At 40.7% G+C, this 25,959-nt stretch overlaps 2 protein-coding genes across 3 annotated transcripts; one reads left to right on the top strand and one right to left on the bottom strand.

Annotated features, from left to right (window-relative positions):
* The first annotated feature begins 351 nt into the window (after positions 1-351).
* LOC137128856 (SH2B adapter protein 2) lies at positions 352-21,029 on the top strand. 2 transcript variants are annotated; one of them, XM_067507479.1, is made up of 9 exons: positions 352-574; positions 8,560-9,484; positions 13,499-13,600; positions 13,806-13,897; positions 14,264-14,364; positions 14,470-14,631; positions 14,740-14,942; positions 15,487-15,661; positions 18,461-21,029. In XM_067507479.1, the coding sequence occupies exons 2-9, from the start codon at positions 8,591-8,593 to the stop codon at positions 18,793-18,795; spliced, it is 2,064 nt and encodes a 687-aa protein (XP_067363580.1). In that variant the 5' UTR covers positions 352-574; positions 8,560-8,590; the 3' UTR covers positions 18,796-21,029. The 2 variants fall into 2 exon arrangements, with proteins under 2 accessions (XP_067363580.1, XP_067363581.1); XM_067507480.1 differs by lacking the exon at positions 352-574 and adding an exon at positions 3,712-3,824.
* Positions 21,030-21,250: 221 nt separating this feature from the next.
* On the bottom strand, positions 21,251-25,338 carry LOC137128857 (dnaJ homolog subfamily C member 30, mitochondrial-like). Its single transcript, XM_067507481.1, has one exon. The coding sequence runs from the start codon at positions 24,970-24,972 to the stop codon at positions 24,169-24,171; it is 804 nt and encodes a 267-aa protein (XP_067363582.1). The 5' UTR covers positions 24,973-25,338; the 3' UTR covers positions 21,251-24,168.
* Between the last annotated feature and the right edge of the window lie 621 nt (positions 25,339-25,959).

Raw genomic sequence — 25,959 nt, 5'->3', positions numbered from 1 at the left:
CTACACAATATTTTTTCTGAAATCAGTATTGAATGACTCTCTTTAAAAGAGCCTTTCTAAAATTTATGTTTTATGTCTTATCATTTGCTTTTTAATGACATTATGGGGAACTGTGGGACCAGCAGCCTTTTTAAAAATAATCCACAAAAGCAACAAAAACCAAAAGTCTTGTGTGTTGCATAATTATTGCTAAAAATATATTTCTAAATAACCAGAAACTGCAGTCATAATACCAACCCTCTTATCATACAATGATGTAATCCAGTGTCGGTGGGATTGATTAGCGCCATAAGCTTGACTTTATTCTGAAGGTATCAGGCGGAAGTGTGACGCCATGTGAGTCTTTCCGACTTGTCAGCGGTCTGTGGACAGCAGAGCCAAAGGTGCAGCAGCACAGTGCGTCGAACAGAGAGATGGAGGGAGAGTCGACGGGCTGAGCTTGTTTAGACCGGAGAGGAGCGCACCAGATGATGAGGGAATAAACCATGTTTGACTCCTGAAACGTGAACCTCTTCCCGGCTAAATCAGAATCGTCTGACAGACACCAGCGCCATGAGACCAGTCCTGTATTGAGGTGAGAGCCGCTGCTGCGTTTTAGTTCTTATTTAGCACGTCCGGACCACGCTGACGTTTATGATTAGACATTTTTATGTGATGGGGATATGAAGAGAAATGCATCAGCTTCGGTGTGTTGTTGTTGTTGTTGTTGTTGGTGGTGGTGGTGGTAATGATTATAACTAGAAACCTCCAGATGCTGAGGAGGTTTCGGTGTTAAACCTGTTTCATCCCCAATCAGTTTTCGAGATGAATCCTGCGTTAGGAGTCGGGTTTGATGGCAGAGAACAAGTGCAGTCGCTCTTTGATTGCGGCTTGTTGTAGGCGCTGAACACAGACTGGAGGAGGCTTCCTTCACTGGAGGGGTCGCTGTGCAAAGGGGCTTTTCCCTTAATCCATTTAATAGCCACGGGGGGGGGGGGGGGGGGGGGGAGTAGAGTCTGGTCAGTCACAGGACGGCTTATCGGCCCGATGTGATGTGTTGGGATGCGTGGATGTATGAGGCGGCTCGAGATGATCCAAAACCAGTGCATCAACTCGTGATTCCGCACGCAGGATCCCATTCACCGCCTTCTTTCTGGACTTGGATCTGTGAGCCATTCAGCAAAAGGCTGCTGCCGAGTCCCATTCATGAAGTCCAGTTCGCATCCTGGCTCTCTGGGCCTGCAGTAGGCCTGCTTTGGGCCTGCTATTGACTTTGTCTCATGTGTCTTTTTCTTGGCTACACGAGACAGTCGGTTAATATGAAGCTTAATAAGCCAGATTTTAACAGGCCTTCAGGAATACAGGCCTTTACATCACTGTGATGCTCTGGTAATACTCCCATGTGTCCCTGATCCTGTTTTGTGGTTTTATGGTTACTTCATAGAGGAAATATTTCTCTTCCCACTGTATGTGTGAGTTTTATATTAATCCAATGGCACTGTTATGTTGTTGTTGTTGTTTTGTTGTATGATTGAAGCAGAATCCCTCTGAAATTAAAGTTTGCTGCAGAAGCAAAAATGTAAATATTATTTTACTAAGAAAGAACCAATGTGAGCTCATATAAGTAAATAGGGCTGGACAAATAACAACACCTGCAGTCTAATGAAATCTAATGCATCACCTCAAACATATACTATATATTAAATAGCCTGTAGGTCTTTACATCACTGTAATATGCTGATAATACTATACTTTTGTTGTGTTTTTTGTACTGTTGAAATCTCTTTTGGCTCTTGGAAATTGTAGCAAACATTCTTCACAATTTTGAGCTTTTCAACTACTGCACTTACTTTGCCCAAAGGCAATTTTTTGTATCAAACATATCGGTAGACTGAATATTTAAGTTAATCAACAGACAATCAACTACACTAATAATTCATAATAAAAGCATCTGAAATGAGTTTCCAGGGATTTTGGCTAATGCAAACTACAGTAACACAAGTTTCAAAATGTTATTAACTGAGAAAAATTGAAAAGGTCTGTTCACACCTGAATAAAAGCGCACAATTGGAATAAAGTTGTAAAAAATCTTCTACAAATTGTCTAGATACAACAATTGACCAAATAATGATAGAATTAATAAGAAACATTGATTTTGCAGCCCTACGATGAAGCGAAGCATACACGATGTTGTGTTCAGCCTCTGTTTACCAGACTGATATTTTTATATCACTTTTACTCTGAAACCAAATTAAAAACCCATCTCTTCCTGTAAGGGACACATTTGCTGCTCACACAGGTTGTATCATTTTTCTCCTCTCGTGTACATCTCTGTGAGAAACCTGTGGTCATCTGTGAAATTAGTTAGAGCTTGTGGGTGAGAGACAGGAAATGGAAGTCAGTGGCGGTATGCGCATCTCCCACGCGCTCCGTTCTTTATTGCTGGCTGCCATATGGATGCCTGAGCTCACTCAATATTTACATTGTCACTACTTGCCAGAGAAACCATGAGAGCAAGAGGGAGAGAGCGAGGAGAACCTGCTGGTCGAGGATGCGCTAATTAACGTGTTTAATATCTGTGCGATGCAGCCCTGCTACCTACACCATCTCACACACCAGTCGGGTTGGGTGCAGTTACAGCTTGGTGATCAGGAATGCCCATCCTCTATCTTCACACCGTGTCTGGTTTCTTATGACTGCTTCCATCTGTTTATGTCTGCACAGAGAGCTCTTTGCAGCTGGTTGTATCAGTGTCTGGATCAGGACTGTTTTCATAATGTCTGTTGGTGTGCACACCACCCCCAGTCTCAAAACTGATATAGACGTTCTCTTATCTGGTGGTGCCTTGTCATGTTGGGTTTGACAGAAACTCTCCAGACAACATTCATTCACATCAGAGAGAGATGAGGTTATCAGTGCACAGGTTAAAGGTCACTGTGTTGCTGCTCTGAAGTGGACAGATCTTAAAACAGGTCGGGGGGGTCTATTACTTTTGACCCCTATTTCAGCTCTCTCTCATAGTACAATAACCAAATCCTCCTTCCCTCAGCCTACCTCTCTATCTCGGAACTCTCCCTCGTGGGGTTTTTAATCTTGTGTCTACATCTTCTCTGCTTCTCTTCTCTTTATTTTTATTCATTGATAAAGCTGGTTTACATAGTTTACATTCTCTTGCCTTCACATACACCTACACACACCTGGATGTCTAATGTAATAATGTTTTTTTTTTTTACCTGTTCATGCGAGTCAGTTTTTATCAGGGTGACTTCTCTCCTGTGTCAGCTACTGCTTTTGTTTTAGTCCTCCATCAGCAGAGAAACCAAACAAAAAAGACATTGTGTTAATGGTGAAATCTGCATCACTGTCACTTACATCTGTGCTGCAAGTAAGCATCCTTTTTTTGGTTAGAGTGTTTGTAATTAATTAGAGACAATCTTGATTTCTGGCATGATATAACTAAAAGATTTCTGGCAGTTTTAATACTTATGTTTAATGGGTAAAACTCAATTAACAAATCATCATATCTGACTAATTGTTTCAGCTGTAGTAACAGTTTAAATTAAAATGTGTAAATTCATGGACAGTATGTACAAACAGTTGTATCCAATACTTTGAGTAATTTGTGGGGGAAAAAAATCCATATTTTGTTTATTGTTAAAACTTGTTTAAATAAAAACATCTGGCAAATAACTAATTGTAAATGTTAGGGCTTGCTAGATGACTAATAATTGTTATTTTCAGCAAAAGTCAGTGACGGAGGCTTGTAAAGCAACATCTGGATAATCCAGGGTCATTCTGGAAACAAGAGCTGAAGAAAGATGAAGTTGAAATCGATTGATCCTAAGGTGCGTTTGGAGATGAATGGAGCCGCATTGAATAAAAAGCCAGATTTTTCGTCATGGGGGTTAAAATAGTTATATATGCTTTAGGGTTGTGTTGCAGCAAGCGACATTAGAAACACTGCAGAGAGGTTGAAGAATGGATTTCATTCAATTCAGGGTCAACAAAGGGTTGACAGGCTTTTGTACATCCAACAGTTAATTAAAGTTTTTAATTTTACTGCATTCATAAAGTAAAATAACTGGTGCACACACACATATATATACATAAAGTTGCCCATACAGTTGGAATAATTTTGTTTTCAGACAAATTCTGCAAACCTCACTAAACTGCACCAAGTATATCTTGTATAGGAAGACATAATGATAATGATTTCAGGTAGAGTGGTATTGCATATGTGTAGCTCTGTTCCACACTCTCAGTTTGCTGCCAGCTTGTGCTGGGCTGGGCTGTGGGGCAGACTAATCATAGAAAACATGGCTGGGCTTAACCTCCCTGGGATGGGAGCACAACATCACCAATCGTACTCATCAGTCAATCACTGAGGGTGTGCTGCTGGCATGAAACCGCTCACAGCAGCGTGTGTGTTTGGATATCGGAGTCTGTTAAACTACATGTACTGTGTTTATCTTCGTATACGGAGGTATGTGTACACACAGCTTTAAACACACAAGTCCTTGAACATCCGTTATGCTTGGCTAGAATATAATTTCCTCAGCAGCTCTATGTTACTACTCACAACACCCCAGTAATAATCAGGCATATGTAATTTCTTGGCTCTGCTGAGTTCAGTCCTGCAGGGCTCCGCAGAGGACATGAAGTGAACGGATCCTGTCCGATGTGTTTTGCAGACTGTAGTTAATCACTACACAGTAATGTCTCTTTCTTCTCCTCCCCACTCAGTTTACTGTTACAGACAGAACTTCCAACCATCTGACAGAGATATCAGCCCTGTTCCCCTGGGCAAAGAAGCAGCAGGAGAGGGGCGGGGGGCACAGCAGTGTTAGATTTTTACAACAGATAGGGAAGAAATACAGGAAGGAAAAAGGCTTCTGAGAGTTGAAGATGGTGGTTAACATTTTTAGATTTTCCTCGACTCCTTTCCTTTTTTTTTTATAATAGAGCCCTGGGGATGTGAAAATCTACATGGTCCCGCTGTTTCCCCTTGTCCTGAACCATGTCTGCCTGTCTTTATGCTCCTCTTGTCTCCTCCACCTCCACACACTCACTGATTGTTTTAGCAGCTGGCCCATGAAGTAAAAACATGCCCCCCCCTCCAGTGGTGGATAAAGTACTCAGACCCTTACCTCAGTAAAAGTACCTGGAACAATGTAAATAAGGCCCATTTTAAATGCCTTCATTCAAAATCTTCTTTTTACTAATATTCATAGCTGCAGGTGTTTGGGCTTAGTAGACTCTGCGTTCATAAATCAAAATAAGTAACTCAAGCTTTTTTGTATTTTATTGACTTGGAACTGATTTATTGTATAAATCTTAACAACAGTTAAAAAACAGACAGTATAGTTACAGTATTGCATTTGTAAATATTACCTATTACTAAAACTTTGCTGTTGCAGATCACTTAATGTAGAGTTCAACAAGACACATCTCATTTAATCCTTAACTGTGTGTGCGTTTAATAAGCTAGATTTTTCTTAAGATCAACGCCTTTCGGCTCATCCCTTCAGGGTTCGCCACACCAGAGAGTGTTCTGCACCTGGTGGGGTGGGATATATTCCCAACCCGATGCTTTACCCATTGAGCCACCAGGCCCCTTAAGCTAATTAGATATTTTTAATCTCAAAAATGAGATGTTTGTATAAAATTTTAAACTTAAGAGTAGCTACCAATGAAAGTAGTCAAGCAATCTGAATTCTTATACAAGTACTAAACTACTACTTCTTTAGTGCTTTGAGTAAAGGTACTTAGTTACTTTGCACCACTTCCCCTCTCTATTCTTCCATGATGTATCACCGTCCTCCTCCACCGTCTCTTTTGTCACTTTCTCTTTCATTCTTAACGTTTGTCTTCTTTGTCATATGTGCTTTGTAGCAACATGTGGTCAGCTTCTCTCCGCCTGAGGCTGAGAAAACCATGACACTGTGCCTTTCAGGCTCACATGGCTTAATTTTGACTCATGGAATGAGTGTCTATGTGTGCATGTGCGCACGTGTGTGTGTGTCGCAGCATACAGTGCTTGAAAGAGGCACGTTGTCATCTTTGCAGCAGGGCAGCAGTTTGAGAAATGCATCTCACTGTGTGTTGTTGTTTCTCTGCTGAATGAGTGCAAAGTTGGCCTAGTGCAGATTCTTAAATAGCTGAATGGGTATTGACTTTCTTGTAGCCAGCAGCACACATACCTTTACTTAGTCACACACACATGCACACACACACACAAACACAGGAGGCACACCAGTCGTTGGCGATTAACGGTTTAGATTGTAATTCTTGTCTGGCTTAAAGGAATAAATGGAAAGATGTTTGGATGAATGAAGTGATGGATTCATTAATGAAAATGGCTGCTGTAATTTGACCTTTAGTTCTATTCATGAATCCAGTCAGTACCACTTTTTAATATGGCACCATTTCTAAAAGTTTCCTACATTGACTGACAGCTTTTTTATGGCTATTAATTGTTTTATTTTAAGACATTATAAGTCAAAAGGGTTTTTCTTTTTGTTTGATAATCAAGTAGTTATTAACTTGTTAAGCCATTTGTGAAAGTTTTATAGTGTTTTATACACTATAAGTGTTTTATACAACAAAGGGTTCTTTTTTCATTTTTGTTAATTTAGTCTTTTATTATAAATGCTCACCAGTTATTAGTAAATGGCTCTACATGCTCCCCTCTCCAGAAGTAAGTGGTTTATGGAAGCCAAAATTTGCCATAACAATTTTATTTCCTAAGCAGCTAATTGTGTCATTTAACATACACTGATTATTAAGTGTAGCATGCATTTGTACGAAATGTTGTACTTGTACTCGACACAATTTTTACCTGAAAAATATGAAACCACATAAATTCTGATCAAAGGCTTCTTTCTTTTTTCTTTTTTTCCCTACCTTCATCATCAAATCAGACCTCCCTGTCCCCTTTCTGTGCTGTTTGTGTTAAGTTGTATTTTTTGTCACTTGGTGACACGTTACGAAAAAGCTCCCATCTCAGGAACTTTGCTTGTGATTAGACAATGGGAGGAAACAATGACAGAACAGAGCTGCTCTTTCACATTCCTCCAGTCTTCAGCTAATTTCAGCGGAGACATTCTCAGAAACATCACGTCTTCAATCAAAACAGCTTAATTTGAGCTCCTCGATCATCCATATCTCCACTGCACTGAAGTAAAGGAGTAATAAAGAAACTGCAATTACTGCAATATTGGCACTTGTGAATCCTCTTTGAAATCTACACAGACAAGGCAGACATTTCCTGTAATTCTTTTATTTACTTATTATTCTCTCTTTTCTTTAGTTTGCAGTGTCTTTATCATCACATTTTTCTGAAAGTTTGACATCAAGCCTCAGCATTTAAGAGTTTCTCTGCTTGATGAGCTAACAGATGATCCTTCAAAGAGCTGGCACTCCTCTGTGCTTTCTGTTATCGCAGCCTCTGTCTGATCTGATTTATTGTTTGTTTTAGATCTATGGGATCTGTGGGAGCTTTTTTTTGTTTGTTTTTTTTGCACTAATCTTTCAAGATAAGACAACCCATCCCGATGCCTTTTGAAAATGACAGGAATTCCAGTAAGGTCTGTAGAGCAACTGCATGAATGATTTGGTTTAGCAGTGTAATTTTCAGAAAGCAAACATTTCAGTGCATATTGTGAGTGAACTGCCAAGCGAAGCCCAGCAGTACTGAGAATAAGCTTTCACAGCTTGGGGGGGGGGGGGGGGATGGATTGGCTGTCCATGTGCATATGCTGCTCAGCCTGCCCACTTTGACGATATCTTCTTATCTGCATGATTTACAGATCAATCAAACCAGAATGTGTTTCATTGTTCAATGTTATTCAGTGACTCTGTATAAATGATGGGCAAATAGAGAGGCGAGGAGAAGAGAGGGTTATAAACTGTCTTTGGATGATGCTACTGACACAACGGTGGTATGTGTTAGATCCCCACCACAGACCAGACTGTAAAGAGTTTTATCAGTGATGTGATGTGGGTTGGCACTGCTCCCCCTCTGCAAGAGAGGGAGAGCAGCGTGAAGGACTGAATCATCCAAACACACTCATGATGGGGAGGCGAGGAATATAAGGATGAGTGAACACGAGCATCTGTGGTCTTAAAAATACTCAAAATAATCATAATTTAGAGAAATACAAATGAGTGAGATAGACAGGACGTAAAGAGGAGCTATATAAGTAATATGTGTGGAATCCAAGTTGCTCTGATGGAGCACACATTTAGACAGTCCAGATAAATAAGGTGCAGAAATCTTAAATGTGGAAGTGATGGAGACCTTAGCTTTCTGGATGATCTGTCTGATGTGCGGTCACATTGAATCTGTTTATAAGTTATTGTCTAACTATGCATAATCATGTCTGTCATAGCCTATGGACTGGACTGAACAAACCCCAACAACATGACTGTGACATTTTAAATGATGGAGATGGGCGTTTCAGTGCAAAACACACATTTTATTTATTGCACCATCACAATTACAAGTATTTGTAGTTACACACAAGATATTGTAGTTGTTTTGTTGCACTGACCAACACTCTCCTCCTCTCTCTTCTGCAGCCTCTCCTCTGTGGGTTGGCATGGCCCAGTGATGAACGGAGCGGTGGTGCCTGGTAGCCCGGAGCTCTCCTCTTCGTGCCCACTGCCCGACTGGCGAGAGTTCTGTGAGCTCCATGCTCGAGCCTCCGCTGCAGACTTTGCTGACAAGTTCCAGCGCTTCCTGTCAGAAAACCCATGCTACGACTCGCCTGGTGCTGATGCCAGTTTCTCACAGCACTTTGCCCACCACTTCCTAGAGTGTTTTTCTGCAGCTCTGACCCAGGCCCGGGAGAGCCAGGCGTCCTTATCGGGGGAGGACGGCTCCAACACAGCCCCCAAGTACAGCATTGTTCCTTTCCTGGGAATCCAGGGCTGCCCACTTTCCTACGGTCACGACTTCTATCAGAGACGCAAGGACGCCGGAGCTTCAAGTGAATCCCTGGACAGTATGGACAGTGGAGGGGGAGGGATAGATGGCACCACCTCGTCCCGAGGCCCCCAGCCGGCCCACAAGGTGTCTGCTCTGGGACAGTCCCGCAGCTCAGAAGATGTGTCAGTCAGTCACCCAAAGGCTCGATTTAAGAAGGGCTTCTCTCTTAGGAACATGAGTCTTTGTGTGGTGGATGGGGTGAAGGAGATGTGGCACCGGCGGGCCTCTCCAGAGCCTGACGCACCCTCCGGAACCAGAAAGGCAAACGGGGGAGGAGGAGGGGATGCTGCAGGGGGGGAGAAATGGTCCCAAAAGCTACGGCTTCCCAGGGGTTCCCAGGGTCACAAGGCTGAGCTGCTGGAAATCCAAAGAGAGGGAGCGCTGAGGTACATGGTGGCAGATGACACAAACTGTATGGGTGCTGCACAGTGGCAGAAATGTCGACTGCTGCTGAGAAAGCAGAAGAGGGACGAAGGAGGGGAGAAATTCCTGCTGGAGTTTTACGTACCACCCAAGGTACATAAACATACACAGACGCATGAGACATTTAGACAAAGCAACATGAATAAACTTCTCAATGGGCCATTTATTTTCGCTTTTGTCTATAACAGACTAAAGTGAAAATGCACACTTTAATACCTTAGATCACAGGGATTCCAAATTCAGAGTGCTTAAAGAAAATGATTTAAGATGAAGGAAAGCAGTTTATTATATATAGACTGACAAAAAGTCTCTTTATTTGATTTAATTAAATGTACAGCATCATTAAGTGTGATAAAAAGTGAACGGGGGTCGCTTTTTTCAAGCGGCTGTAAATTTTACATGTTTTTTTTTCTTTTGTCTAGCCACTGTTTAACACAAGTTAATTTCCATTTGCTCAAGACAAGTCTAATTAAAGATTATGCTGATTAGTTGAGAAAACAATTGGCAAATTAATTAATATTGAAAAAAATCATTAGCAGCAGTTGGTCATGAATCAGATAAATTTACACTGATAATCCAGCCCCTCTAGGTACATAGTGATGTCAAGCTTTACTCACATCACTTTTGTCTACACAGAATTTCCAGATCAGTGTGACTGTGCAGCTGAGTGTGTGTTAATCTGCTACTGTCGTATGAATACGGCTAATGTAAGTGTGTGGACAAGGTTGCAGAGAAGGGAACAAGGGTAAGGACAGGTGGGAGGCAGGTGCGGGAGGGGGTGAAGGAGCTGGTAGAGAGACTGAGAAACACATTGTCACATTGATTTCTTTATAGGTAAGGAATAGGAAAGTTTCCCTTTTACTAAAAAATATTTGGCAATATTTGGCTTCTCATCTCTGACAAACTAGCTGCAACAAACTTTTTCGTTAGTCACTTGGAAAATCTTGCAAACCCAATGAAATTCACAAGGGGAACACGTAAAATGAAACTTTATAATTGCTCTTCAGCAGTTTCATTTGTTATGTTCACATGTGGGAAAACTAGTATTAGCCATAAACTAGGCTGAGATGAAGACAAGCTTTAGAGAAGTGGTTACAGCATTGACGACACCTTAATTAAACACACACATCTCGGGCCCGCCCCGAAGAATCAATCTGAGTAATTTTATTACTGGAAACCTACTCAGGTCTTACAAATAATAACAAATATATAAGTGCAGAGTCAACAATGTCAGAAAGATAAACTGACTCAAAGAATTTCACTTCTGCCTGCTGCTGGCTGTCTGGCTCCGTCCCTGTGAGGCCCAACAATATGCCGGCTGCTCCATGTTGTGGAGACAGCACATTGCAGATCACTAACTGCCTGTATAAGGACACAGCAACAGGCCCTGAGATGACCTCTAATGACACATCAGAGGATTGCTTGTTATCCTAACATAAGCCATAGTTTACCCTGAATTAATATATATATGAGTAGAAAGACACCAGGTTAATGATTTCTGTCCCAGCCCACACTCACTTCATGAATGTTGTTACTTTATTGAGCCATTCAGAAATTTTTTTTCCAGTTTGTCTTTTTAAAATTGGCCTAGTCACTTGGTTAGTTGCTGGCTTTATTTATTAAGGGTTAGATTTGCCCAAATGGCAAAGATCAATTTTTCTTGCTTACATCTAGTGGTAGCTAATAGGTTTGGATTTACGTGCTGAAGCTTTGTGGTGACACTGGATATGTGCTTCCTACAGTAGGGAGGTACAGGAAATGGTCAAATGGTTCAAAACAGGAAGTGAAGTTTGACATCTGATCCAGAGAGAAACACTGTGGGCGTGGAAGGAAGGCTGCTGCACAGGCAGATCAAGATGAGAGCAGTGTTACTCCAGACAGACGAGCTGATAAGCGTCTGCCAGACCATCACTCAGTCTATCACTCTCCTCAGGTGCACAAACAGAGTCGTATGATCTGTCACAATTATTGTGTGGATCAAACTCTGACAAGGGTAAACTGAGGCCAGGCGGTTTTCTGTGATCATCCTCTTGTAAATTAAATAAAGTTTGTTGTTAAGTCAGCAGAAATAACAGAAATAAGAGACTGCATAAACTGGAGCTGTGTAATAGTTTTTAAAAACTGTTTAATCTCAGGAAAGAAGGAGATTAAATGTAATTTATGTTAGTGCCATACCAACTGTCAAAATGTAAATAAAAATGCAATGATTTGCAAATCTCATCAGCGCATATTTTAATCACAATAGAACGTAAACAACTTATCAGATGTTGAAACTCATATTGAATTTGATGGCAGCAACTTAAAAAAGTTGAAAGAAGGGCAAGAAAAGGCTGGAAAAGTAATTGCCACAAATCAAAAACAAATGGAGGAGATTTGAGAACTAATTAGGTTCATTGGCAACAGGTCAGTAACATTACTGGGCATAAAAGGAGCATTTCAAAGAGATAGAGCCTATGGAACGTAAAGATGGACAGAGGTTCACCAATCTGTGACAACGTGCACCAAAATATTGTGGAACAGTTTCAGAAAAATTTTCCTCCACATAAAATTGCGATGACTTTGAAGATCTCAACATTTACAGTATATAATATCATAAGATTCAGAGAATCAGGAGGAATCTCTGTGCACAAGGGACAAGGCCAAAGGTCAAGACAGGATGCATGTGAGCTTTGGGCCTTCAGGCGGCACTCCATTAAAAACAGGCACGATTCTTTACTGGACATCACTGCATGGGCTCAGGAACACTTCCAGAAATCACTGTCTGTGAACACAGTTCACTGTGAAATCCACAAATGTTAGTTAAAGCTGTATTATGCAAAGAAAAAGAAGCCATATGTGAACACAAACCAGAAACGCAGCCATGTTCTCTGGGCCAAAGCTCATTTAAATGGTCTGTGGTCAGATAAATCAAAATTAAAAATTCTTTGTAGAACCATGGATGTCGTGTCCTGTAGACTAAGGAGGAGATGGACACTCCAGCTTGTAATCAGAGAACAGTTCAAAAGCCTGCATCTCTGATAGTATGTGGGTGCGTTAGTGCATTTGGTGTGGGCAGCTTACACATCTGGAAACATCAGCACTTACCATCAGTGCTGAAAAGTACATAGAGGTTTTAGAGCAACGTATGCTCCCATCCAGACAACATCTGTTTCAGGGAAGGTCCCATCCAGACCTTACATATTTCAGCAAGACAATGCTAAACCACATATTGCATCCATCACAACCGCATGGCTTCACAGGAGAAGAGTCCAGGTGCTGAACTGGACTGTCTGCAGTCCAGATCTTCACCAATACTGTAGAAAACATTTTTTAAAAATACAAGCAACAAAATTTAAAAAATCCAGCAAACAAAACCCCAGGACTGTTGAGCAGTTAGAATCCGGCATCAGACAAGAATAGAACAACATTCCTCTCCTAAACTCCACCATCTGCTCTCCTTACTTCCCAGAAATTTACAGACAGTTAAAGAGGGGATGCTACACAATGGTAAACATCGCCCTTTTCCAACTTTTTGAGATGTGTTTCTGCCATCGAATTCAAAATGAAATAATTTTTCTGAAATGCTAACATTTCTCAGTTTCGACATCTGTTATATGGTTTATGTTCTATTGTGAATAAAATATGTGTTGATGAGATTTGCAAATCATTGAATTCTGATTTTTTTTTTTTTTTTTACAGTTTTTCACACAGTCCCAACTATTTTTGAATTAGAGTTGTAATTATCATTGGTGAAGGAGACAGTGAAGCATTGGGGGAAGTTGGGTGTTGCTCCGCACTTATTTCAAGCTCAGTATAGTGCTTTATCATTGTAAAATGTAAGCTATTTTTACAAGGATTGCAGTTGCTTCCTGAAGGATTTTATTTAATTTTGAACACATCAAAATAGCTTAGTCTGCTATTGTGGTGATAGAAAATAGGCAAAGAAGTGTACTGCCAGACAGAGGGTGATGCTTTTTGGTTTTCTAGAGCAGAAATGATTAAGAATCTGCAGCAGGCACTAATTAATTTGTTTCCCACCCTGGTAATAACCTTGTGACAGTCCACAAAGTTGAAGAAAAACAAATTATGAGCTTTTACTGTATATGTGTGTTTGTATTTTGGTTCTAGTCGTCAAAGCCTAAAGTGAGCATCCCTCTGTCAGCCATTGTGGAGGTGAGGACCACCATGCCACTGGAGATGCCTGACAAGGACAACACATTTGTTCTTAAGGTAGGACAAGAAGACACTTACAACTACATTCACACAATCACAAACAGCCCCACTTTATTTGAGTTTAGTGAAAAAAGAGGTTGTCAGGAAATGAGGCAGCCCATGCCCTTTCTGAGTTTACACTGGATGTGCACTGTTCTTTACCCTGAAGCTCTGCTTCGAACAGAGCTTAGTGTGTGATCATGGTGTTTGGCTGCTTCTACAGGTGGAAAACGGGGGAGAGTACATCCTGGAAACCATTGACTCGCTGCAGAAAAACTCGTGGGTTGCTGACATCCAGGACTGCATAGACCCCGGGTAAACCAACAGATAAATATTTGCTGCTTGCTGAAGATGGAGAGAAGAGAGGAGCGGAGGGATGGAGAGAGGACTGTAGGGTGGATGGGAGCGGGAAAGGAGGAGTAACCCACAAAGTCATTAATCATCAAATTAGTGGAGTTTTTGACAGGTTGCTTGTGCACAAACACGGGCGAGCTTGCATTCCTCCTCAGTTTCCTGGGTTGGTGGATGTTAGTCAGTGCAGTCCAGGATGTAAACAGAAGATGTATTTGTGTTCCATGTTTGTAGGATGAGTGTGTGGAGGACTCTGTGATGTTTGTTTGCATGTGTCTGTGCATTTGTATACATTCTTGCGGTTCTCCTGACCTACCTGCTTGTGTACAGTGACAGTGGCGATGACATCGAGCTGGCGTCATGTCCACATGGTCAGGCCTCCAAAGACTGCTCCATGGTGGCCTCTTGCAGCTGTGAGCTGCTGTCTGAAGGTGAGACAAGATTCTTTCTGTCTTTTTTTTTTTTTTTTTTGCATGAGCCACTGTTGCAAATCTTTTGATCCATACAAATGTGGTAATATATAAAAACATGTTTAGGAGTGTATCGCGCACCAGAGAGGGCGTGTCCTGCAGCAGCAGAGCATTATAGCGCCCCCTCGGTCCGTTGCAGAGAACCCCCTTTCACACAGCACCCATCCCACATGCCTTTAGAGCGCTTCCTCCAGTCCCCAGAGGCCCAGGGCTCCAACTCTTCTTCAGGTAATAACACATATAGTGGCTGTCCTCTCGAGATAATAAATATCGAAACACAAAAGGAGTTAGATAATAAATGAAAATAAATCTGGAGTTGTGTGTGATTGTGCGCAGGTGGCAGTGAAGGAGCAAAGGATTCAGATGGCGATGCCAGCCTTGCAGGTTACCCATGGTTCCATGGTACGCTATCTCGCGTCCGGGCAGCTCAGCTGGTGCTTGCAGGCGGAGCCAGGAGCCACGGGCTCTTTGTAATACGTCAGAGTGAGACGCGGCCCGGCGAGTACGTGCTCACCTTCAACTTTCAGGGCAAAGCCAAGGTAAGATCATTTTCAACTTTCTGCTTAAGGCTGATATGAAATAAAAGGAGGATGTCCTGACAACCAAGAATCTAGTTTTGTGTGATTACAGACTTAAAGCAATTAATCACTACTGTCAATGGTCACTGATTACTTTGTTGTTTCTACATTCGAATACATTAATCGTTAATCATTAGAATGCCTTGTTCTGCAGCAGTGTTAAATTCACTCCAGCTCCTTCTCTTGACACAGCAAACAAACCGGGCCCTGGAAAAGATGCAGAAATGTCATAATTTCGTGTTTTCTTACGTAACATGATCCTTGCACATAACATCCTGCCAGCCAGCAGTGATGGGGAAGTGTCAACTACTGTCTCTTCCTCTGGTGTCAGCTGTAGCCCTCTGCTGTCAGTGAGAAGCCTCTTAGATTATGTCCTGACCTCTGTCTTGGTCTGTCTGATGTGCCTCACTCAGCAATTCTCTGTCCTTCTACATGTGTGTCTTTTTCTTTCCTTACCTTCTCTCTCCACTTCATTTTTCCACTTTTCCTGTCTTTTTCCTCTCAGCATTTACGTTTGTCGGTGAATGAGAGTGGTCAGTGCCACGTCCACCACTTGTGGTTCCACACCGTGTCGGACATGTTGAGACACTTCCACGCCCACCCCATCCCCCTCGAATCCGGAGGCTCAGCTGACATCACATTACGCTCCTATGTGCAAGTGCAGCGAAGCTCCACCACAGGTACAGACCCTAAAACTTTTCAGACAAAGTTAACTCTCCCACCCACAGGTGATAAATAACTACTTGTACTTGTACTTTACTGAAGTATTTCTCATTTAGGTAACATTTACTTTTACTCCACTACCATTCATAGGAAAGTTATGTAATTTTATTGAACAACATCTATTTAAACATTTAGTTACTAATCACTTTTTACAAGAAGACTCTTAATATAAAATCGTTCCATTCATCCATTTTAACATTATTTTAAAAGCTTATCCTGTTTAGGTTCATTCCAATACATAATCGAATTAACTAAAAATGACGATGTATTATTTTGAATTAATCGCCTGTTATACTTAAAATCAATTTAAATATTACCACCTGTGCTGACTTGTTTCTAAACCAATTTGGAAAGTAACAGTGGCCCTTATTTTGTGTTATTCATACAGTAATTGTTACCAAAATGCATAATTGATACCTCGGTGTTGTATAACCTCAGGTGACTCTGTTTAAACCTATTCCTTATGAGTCCAGTTTGAGCCTTAAAAATGTACTGTTGAACATAAACACATTTTTATTGGGGAAGTCTGTAGCTCAAACTTGTCAATGATCTCTGATGAAGTTATATAATGGAGACAATGTTGCTAAATCAAGGTATTCACAGACACATCATGGTAGCGGTGAGATAATGTAGGCTGATATATCTCTGTCAGCCCCTTTTCACAACATTTGAAAGAAGAATAAACCCTTCTACAAAATGATGAATTCATTAGATATAAAACATACAATGGTTTTGGTGTAGCAGCCATGTTAATGTATGTTAGTACTGAGAAATTCAGTGGAATCTCACTATGTGAAAAAACTTAAGCAATGGGTCAGCGGTTTAACTGCTGCAACCCTTACTTGGTCTGGTGGCTAGTGATTGCACACTTAAGACTTAAGCGTGATATTATTGGCTCTGTTATACATTATTATTATGCTGTATAGCTTTTCCTGTTATTGTGAAACTGCCTCAGTTAACTTTATTAGGTAACTCTACAACCCCCCCACCCCCCGAACAAAGCTAAGTGGGTGCTGACTTGCAACTCTTAAAAAAGGTTTGCAAGTGATAAAATTAAAAGTCTTGACTTGACAAGTGCTCCCATTACCAAATAATAATGGAGGGGGATTAGAATGAGACATGTTGATGGATAGTAGAAGTTTGGATAGCAAAGGGAGCAAAGCTAAAACTCACTGACCTTGCTCTCCACCTCCCCTTCTGCTCCATATTCACTGTGCTCCTGCCCTCCACTCTCCTGGCATTGGATGAATGCCCTCCTGTACAGGAGAGTGAGGGGGTGATTATACCGCAGAGGTTTTGCATGCAGGCCGAGACTTCAGCCCCAACCCACCGGAGTGGCCACAAAGAGAGCCTCTGTTTCTCCAAATGCTGGACCCACATATACTCATGGACTCACTCACACGGACACAGAGTGAGGGTTTGATTCAGGGCGTAAAAGGCTTTATTGATACACTGGTCAGGCGTGTCTTTGGCAGCAGTGTTGTTGGTTTGATTGCCCACCAAGAAAAAGAATAATAAAGGAGGCCCACACTCCCTGTGTTTACATGCTGCTCTATGAAGGATCCTTTTGCTAGCACATCTCTTTTAAGCAAAAGAAAAATTATAATCCGCAACACAGATTAATCTGTTTGTTTATTTTTACCACATTTAGTCCCACTTTTGCTCAAACCGCTTTTAAGCTGCTCTTGTTCAACCACTTTTAGCTAAGGTTTAAAAATGGTGATCTTTATTGCTTACTATGGCAAATCATGACACTGTAACTGTACTATAACTTTATTTTTTTATCTTTTATTGCTTTCTTTGTATATGTTTGGCACTTTGAATGCCTCTGGGCTTAATATTTACTATATAAATAAAGCTGGCTTGTCTTGCTTTTTTTTTCTGAGCCCATCTTATACACACTGTACAACACAATCAGTTCCCGTTTTTAAACTGATGATACTCATATCTCTAAAATGTGAACCTGCAAATATTATTAACCTTCATAACTGCCTTCAAGACATATTAATAAGTGAATGTCACAAAATGTCCTTCATCTAAATGCTGAAATGGTAACCATTAGTGGAAATACCCAAATTATTAAAACAGCTATAATTGTCCCTCACAGTAACTCAGCACTGCAGGAAGCTTGGTGTCACAATTTGACCTTAGCTTTGATAGAAATCGTAAATCAAATTGTGCTTTCTATAGTTTCTAAGATGTTTAAATTATTAAATTATTTCTGTCTTTTTAAAATCTGGAAATAATCATCCACACATCAATAAAAATATATATTACTCCTGCTTACGGCTCATCCAAAACTTTGCTCCCAGGGTCACAACTTTTGCAAATAAACATTGCGTGTTCCCGATTATCTCCCACCTGTTGCTCTGTGAATTCACTACAGAATTCTCACTACTACCTTTTAAAGACCACTGAGAACTGGCTGCAGGGTATATTTCTGACATTTTGTTGTCATATTATTCTCCCCCAGATGCCTCTCTTTTCATTGTTGCAAGGTCTAGACTTATTTCTGATGGAGCACGATTTATAATCTCTATCTATTGAAAAACTCAAAAAATCTATTGAAAAACATCTGTAGAGTTCTTTTTCTGAATTATTTCTTAATGTGTTAATGTATTCAGTTGGGTTTATGTTTATGTTGTTTGTATTTTTATCTCTATTTGTATTATTTAAAACGTTGATTATTATTATAGTATCATTACAATGTGTATTTTTTATTAAAATGACTTTTTTCTTTACAAATTTTGACACAGACATAACTGTGCCTCCAGTCCTCACCCCACCCAGGGACACTGGCTGCCGGACAGATTCAGCCCAGCCAGCACTCCACCCTCCTGGCATCACGGTGCCCACAGGGCCCAGTCCTGATATGCCACTCTCCTCAAGCACCACCTCCTCACCCACTGCTCGTCCTTCCCTCTCCCGCAGTGACCCGGGGACTGGAGGAGGAGTAGGAGGAGGGTTACAGAGCCGGAGCAACAGCTCTGAACGCCTGCTGGAGGCCTCCACCGGTTCATCTGAGGACTATCACGATGCTGATGGGACCCGCAGGGCCCGAGCTGTAGAAAACCAGTACTCTTTCTACTAAATGACCAAGTGCAGGGTTCAGTTATGTATTCTCTGGACTAGATGAGAAGCAGAATGTTGACGTTGACACTCTAATCTGTCCAGGTCCCTGGATCACCCATTATTCTTAGTTTTTGCAGGAGAAATATAGATACAGCAGGAGATTAAACCTAGACTTGGTGGAGAAAGCAAGAGCAGTCATGTGGCTTTTATTCAACTCTTCTGACCACATCCTGTTCACCCTTACTCACAGTTCCCTGATAGCAAAGCCTGTTCCACCAACCTGCTGAAGTACTAAGAGTTTGAAATGACCCTGAAGAAACAGTCCCTCCCCTCACTGCCCCTCAGCCCTCGAGAGCATCCTGTTAATGTTTGTGAAGCTGCTTTGAGTCTGTCCCAGATATCCCCACTGTCCCTGAAGGGTTCTCTCTACAAAGTCCAGCTCTGGTTCTCTGCTCAACACTAACATCAGTACAGCAGTCACGGGCCTGTTGCTGTAGTGTTAGCTTTGAAATGTTTTTCTTAAAAGTGTACAGCCTAAAGGGTCTTAGTGCCTGTCAGTTACCTTGGACTTTTACCGCCTGTTGCTCATTGAGATGAGGGCGATGATGTTCACATTTTGCATAATTACAACAGCCCAAAAATGAAATCCAGGTGATGATTTTACTGCTTAAAACAAACTGAATCTTTGCATACTGAAATACGTTTGTTTTTATAGTTTTATTGATGGCTGCAACGTGCACGCAGGTGGTCTAATGTTGTGTTACAAATCCGTTTCAAAATGTTGCGGTAAAAGATAAACAACTCAAGTTCAGCCCGTTCTATTACAGCAGTGTGGCTCCCATTTTGCTGTCATCCTGGGTTGTTTGTATAAGTGTGGTGGTGGTGAACTAAAGAATTCAAATATTTTTCAACAACTGGTGTGCTACGTAAGTAACGAGGTCCCTCCGTCTGGTGCTGGTTCTGTACTCCACCTTATCATACTGATAACCTATAGATTAGACGTTCTGTTAATATGTAGGAGTTTACTTTAAATTATTGCCTTGAAGATATTATTAGACCAAATCCAGCATTTCTCGGAGGGACTTGGGAATTGTTTTTTTAAAATGATGGCAGTATTGTGTACGGTTTTTTTGTGACCTGGGGGGCGTAACTTGTTAGTGTGATCTTGAGTGGTCCAGTTAGTAAAATAAAGTGGCTAGATGGCTATGCTTGAATGGAAAGATGTGATGTTGTTGCCTTACTTTATCTGAATACGGTAGTGGGCTTCTGCTTTTAATGGTATTAGTCAAACAAACAGCTGAAAATAACACTACAAAACATTTTTATTACATTACGAATTGATGCCTTAACATTTATTGTAATGGAAAATATCCCTTTGACAGCTTAGGAAATGTGGTTATTTGTTGAAATGGGAAAACTGATACCAAAAACAAAGCTATACAATAAAGCTAAGCACTGTAACTCAAATTAGCATAAAGACTGGAAACCGGTATAAGCTTACCTGGCCTGTCCATATGTAACTACCTTCCAGCACCTCTTAAACTCACTGAGACATATTTTGTTAGTTTAAAAACCACATATAGTGTAAACTACTGAATAAGATCGAATGTGTGCTAGACCAGTGGCCTGACAAACAGTGTAGACTTCAGTCTGCTCACAAAACCCCCTCCTCAAGATTTGTTATATTAAAGCAACACCTGAAAACACCTTTGAAATCATTCCAATTTGCCAGCAAGCAGCTAAGCTAACTACTGTATTGCCTATAATGATACATTTACAGCATATGCAACACTTTTGTTCAGCTGGAATAAACATATCAACATTCATCATCATCTGTTTTTTGTTTTTTGTTTTTCTCAAGCATGGCCATTTAGCTTCAAGGATGAAATTTGGATTTCAGTCGATGAGTGGACGGAGGAGTTCATGTGCCAATTTGAATCCTATTTTTGAAACATATTTATTCATCAGCCATTGTAAATTACATTTTTCCTATTAAGTCTTATTTATGTACAACCAATTGATTCTCCTTGATGAACCATCCTCAGTGCAGCCTGCCTGTTGAGACAGTCCTTCTCACATATCACAGATTGCTTGTCTTTTATTTTAACACTTCTTAAAGCTGTTTTTTTTTTGTTGTTTTTTGTTTTTTTGTCTGACTGAGTTTTGAAGAGTCTGTGCAATTTTGTACAAAGTGATGTACTTGACATACTACTTTATATTTCTGTGAATAAAATGTGAACAAATGCACATTTACTGCAGTTCCTCACAAATGTCACATGTCTGGGGTGTTTAGAATGAAATGTTGGAGATTAAAGGCTCAGAAAAGTCAAAAGCTTCAGGGTAACAAACATAATCTGATAAAGTATTTAAAGTGATGGGGAATCACTCTCTGGACAAAATTGTTTCCTCTATTCATTCATATGTATTAACAATAGAAGGGGAACCATGTGGTTTTCTTTTGTTTCGTTTTATATGAAATGAACCACAGTTGACCTGTGCACCAGTGCAATGCAGCTTGATGTGTATGGGGCTGTGTAACTGCAGACCAGCCAGAGTTCCCATGCTGACCCGTCCAGCACAACATTTACACCAACAGTTTGTATTAATGTTGTGACTGATGAGTTTTACGTTCAGTCCTGGTCGTGCATTTAAATTAGAGCTAGTGAACAAGATTCAAAGCTCACATTTGAAAGTGTTTGATGATTTATTGTGTAGTGGTTTTAGGGAAACTGGGCAAAATGAACAGACATACTGACAAGAGCAGCAGTAGCAGCAGCAGCAGCAGGAGCAGCTTTGTACAGCCTAAGACCTTCACAACATGCATCCTCCCACACAGTTCAAACTCGCTGAGGCCAGCAAGCCTCCAGCTGCAAACCAGAGATTGTTTTGATGTATTCAGATACCCTCTAGAGGTCAAAGCTTACGGCATATCAGGGACATAAACAAAAATGCAGGATAGTTGCAGCTGCGTATTTAACCATTCATAAACGGAATTTGCTTAAAACAAAACAAACTGTTAAAATGTTAACAGTTTTAATATATTTGCTAAAATACAGTTCACAGAAAAAAATATTTTTTGATTCAAAATTAATTGAATAAAAATGCATTCAGAAAGTTTTTAGATCCCCTTCACTTTTTCCAGTTTTGTTGTGTTGCTGCCTGATACTAGTTGTAAAAAAACAGAATTTGAGAAATTTTTGCACATGTATGAAAAAGGAAAAAAGTAAATATATAAGTAATATACTTATATTACTTATATATTTTTTTCATTCAGACCCTTTGCAACAAGAATTGAAATTTAGCTCAGGTGACTCCCATTTCTCTTGATCGTCGCTGAGATGATGAGACCAAGATTAAACGTTTTGGTCTCAATTCCAATTCCAAACATTATGTCTGGAGGAAACCAAGCCCTGATCATCATCTGCCCAATACCATCCATACAGTGAAGCTTGTGGCAGCATCATGCTGTGTGGGTGTTTTTCAGCATATTCAACTAAAGTATAGATATATACTCAATGAAAACCTGTTCCACATTGCTCAGGACCTCAGGCTGGGCTTGAAGGTTCAGTTCACCTTCCAACATGACAGCAATACTAAGCACACAGCCAAGACAACACAGGAGGGGCCTAGGGACAATGCTGTGAATGTCCTAGAGTGGCTCACACAGTAGAGCTGTGACTTGAACCCTACTGAAGATCTCTGGAAAGACTTAAAATGTCTGTCCACCAATGGTTCGCATTCAACCTGACTGAGCTTGAGAGGATGTGCACAGAAGAATGGCAAAAAAAAAAAAAACCCAGTCCACATGTGCAAAGCTTGACGCGTCACACCCAAAAAGACTCTCAGTTGTAACTGCTGCCAAAGGTGCTTCAACAAAGTACTGAGCAACGGGTCTGAAAACTTAGGCCAATGTCATATTTCAGTTTTTTTTTTTCCTTTGTTATAAATTTCTAAGATTATTTTCACTTTGTCATTTTAAGGTACTGAGTGGCGAATAATTAAAAATAAAAAGATTAATTTAAACAGCTGTAATATCAGGTTGCAACATAACAAATTTGACTTCACTTTTTGCAAATTTCAAATATACTATATATTGTAGCATTCTGTTTGTAGCCTCTAGTAGAGGAATTGTCCAGTGTTCAGCATGAAACAACCTGCACAGTATACAAGGCCCACATTGGTTGTCTGGCTTCGGGCTTTTTTTCAATAAACTCTTTAAATTACTGTGTTTACACAGAAACGTTGCAGCTAGTTGAACAACAGTTGATGTTCTGCATGTACACTTTACACCACATTCTTTCAGATTCTTAGGAACAAACCTGGTCTAAAGTAACGTCTGATGGATAGATTGCTTACTTGGTGCTTGGTGAGATTCTGTTCTGCTCGAAGGGATTGTTCTTGTACCAATGCCCAATTTCTAGGTAAGTGTATGTGTCTTTAGTGCAATTAAGCCTTTTAGATCAAACACTCGAAATTAAGTTCATGTAAGTTCAGTGGCAGGTATGATTCCTAATTTTTCTGTCCTGTCTTAAAACATGACCTGTGCTGTAGCTTTGCTTAATGTAATCGTTCAACTCTTATACCACAGCCCTGCTTCTATTCAAAACCATATTACAAAGTTTTTATGAAATTTCTACGAGTTAAAAGTTACAGGCTGTGTTGAATAAAATTCTCCTAAACTCTTTCTGCTGCTCCAGTGCAGTGTTTGCATGTTGTACAACAGTAGAGAGAAGGATTTATTAACACCAACACTGAAAAAGCAAGAAGATGAATCTATTTAAAACCAGCATAACAGCCCATTCCCCTCCCCAGCTCTGCATTGGCGGTCCAAGCCCGGTAGAAATTGGGGTGGGTTGCATCAGGAAGGGCATCCGGCCTAAAAACTGTGCCAAATCAACATGCGGACAATGATCTGCTGTGGTGACCCTGAACTCAAGGGATAAGCCAAAAGGACAAAACAAATAAATAATAAAAATGTACCATTAAACCATGCATGACCTGTTTTAATGTTGATGAAGGCACCTGGCTATTGTTTTTATGAAAAAGAGACTTGAAATTTTCAAGACCATCCTTTATTATAAGCAGCTTGCAAGATAATACAATTTGAGAATTAAAAAGTGCTGCTAAATTTATTGCTGCAACACAATATAAATAATAAATGAAACTTTGCAACACTCTTGATATAGTGTTTACTGTACCAGCTAGTCTGAGGCATTACCCCCCTCCCTCCCCCAAACATAATATAAATAATCAATGGTAAATGTCAGCAACTGTGCAACACTCTTGATACAGTGTTTACTGTACCAACTAGGGAGAACCCTGCCCCCCCACCACCACCTGAGAGTCATAGCATGCAACCCTGGAAAGGATGCGTCTATTTGCTGCATCTATTTCAAGACTTGCTGATATTGATAAAAAGCAGCCCTGCAATGGCCAGCAGCATCACCGCAGTCACCTCTATCATTTTCCTTTTCTTCCACCTGGCCAGCTTGTGCTTCTGCTGCTCCTGCATGTGCTCCTTCATGGCTCTCTTTTGGCTCTCCCTCCGCAGCTGCTCCCCATAGTGACCCTGGTAAAAGGCATCAAAATCAAACATTGACTTCCCTCCAGCTTGGGAGAATTGCCTGGCTCTCTGCTGCTGCTGTGGGGTGCCTGTGTTTGTGCTTGGGGTCTCTTTGGAGGATGGTCTCTCTGCATTTTGTATGTCAAGCTGATTCAGAATGCCTCGGTCATACTTCCTCCTCAGGTTGATGTTGCCCAAGATGGTGTATGCCTCATTGATGTCACAAAAACGCCACATGGCTTCCTTGTTCCCTGGGTTCCTGTCAGGGTGGTAAATAAGGGACTGCTTATAGTAGGCCATCTTGATCTGGGACGGTGTGGCACTGGGGGAGACTTTGAGGATGTCATAATATGTTGTCCTGTTTTTGTAGAAGAGAGGAGGATTTTCTGAGCTGTCGTCCCCCCTCCAGCTGTAGTTTTTAAATGTGGTAGATGAATCAAGATGTATATTCAGACACTTCAGTCTCTGTCCAAAACTTGGTCTCTTTGACCGAAGATCTGCAAGAATTAGGATGCAGAATGCTCGGGGCTGTTGAGCGGAACTGAAGGTGATGGCTGCTTTAGTCCAGGGTGTCATTCGATAGGGCAGCAGCTTCTTCTGCTGGAGGTAGAAAGTTGCTTTATGGGTTGCCATTGTTACAACAAACCCAACAAAATGTGATGAATTCAGCTCCAGAGATGTGGCACAAAACAAAGTCCAATCTTCCTGTTGATTGTTAGTTTTTCTTACTCTGCACCGTTTCACTGATTTGAATTGTATTGCTCTGCTTTTTGGGACTTGCTGAACTTCACGTGGATCCGGTGCGGATTCCTCTTTAACCCGTCTTTCACTGAGGTGCAATTTTCCGGCAGATATCCGGAGCTTTCTCCGCTACCCACCTATCGACTTTAGCTGTTCCTGATGACGAACAGTCGACAAACTCCACTCTGAAGCTTCCAGCTGAAGTGTGCCATTTTAACGAGGACGGTTCAGTAACTGGCCCGGAAAACAACAGCCACTTCCTGCTGTGTCACACAACGAAGAACCAATGGGACCTACTGTTTATAGGACGTATGTCAATCCGACCAATCATTTTGCAGGAGTGCACTTGCAGGATTACTTTCTTGGATAACAAACATTAAAATTGCTCATTATATTGACAAAGATGGCAATACGTTAAAACATCGAGTTAAAAAAATCAAATTCCATATAAAGATATATAATATCTATATATATAAATCTATATAAAGAAATGCACCATCAAATTCCTTAAAAATATTTTGTCAATCATCTGCTACCCAAATCCTATCAAAACAAAACCTATACTGAAGGAAATAGAATTTTCTGAAACTTCAGAAAATAAAGAAACACTATATTTTATTTCCTCCTCCACTCAAGGTAAAAGATCAAAATCTTAAATGAAATTGAAATCTTAACCGAACAAATACACTTTTTAAGAATGAAATGTAATTTTTATTTAAATCATTGTATTTTCTGTGAAAGCGACAGGCCTATTGAAGATTTAGATCATTTGTTTTTCCACTGTGAATCGGTGAATTCCTTTTTGGAGAGACATGCTAGACATCAGAGCTGGCTGCAGATGAATGGGATTAATATACTATTCCTTAGTTTGGAAATAGT

The sequence above is a fragment of the Channa argus genome, chromosome 6 (assembly GCF_033026475.1).
Source record: "Channa argus isolate prfri chromosome 6, Channa argus male v1.0, whole genome shotgun sequence".
Lineage (NCBI taxonomy): Eukaryota > Metazoa > Chordata > Actinopteri > Anabantiformes > Channidae > Channa > Channa argus.
Note: the sequence above shows the minus strand (reverse complement) of the source record. Positions and strands in the feature narration are given on the sequence as shown.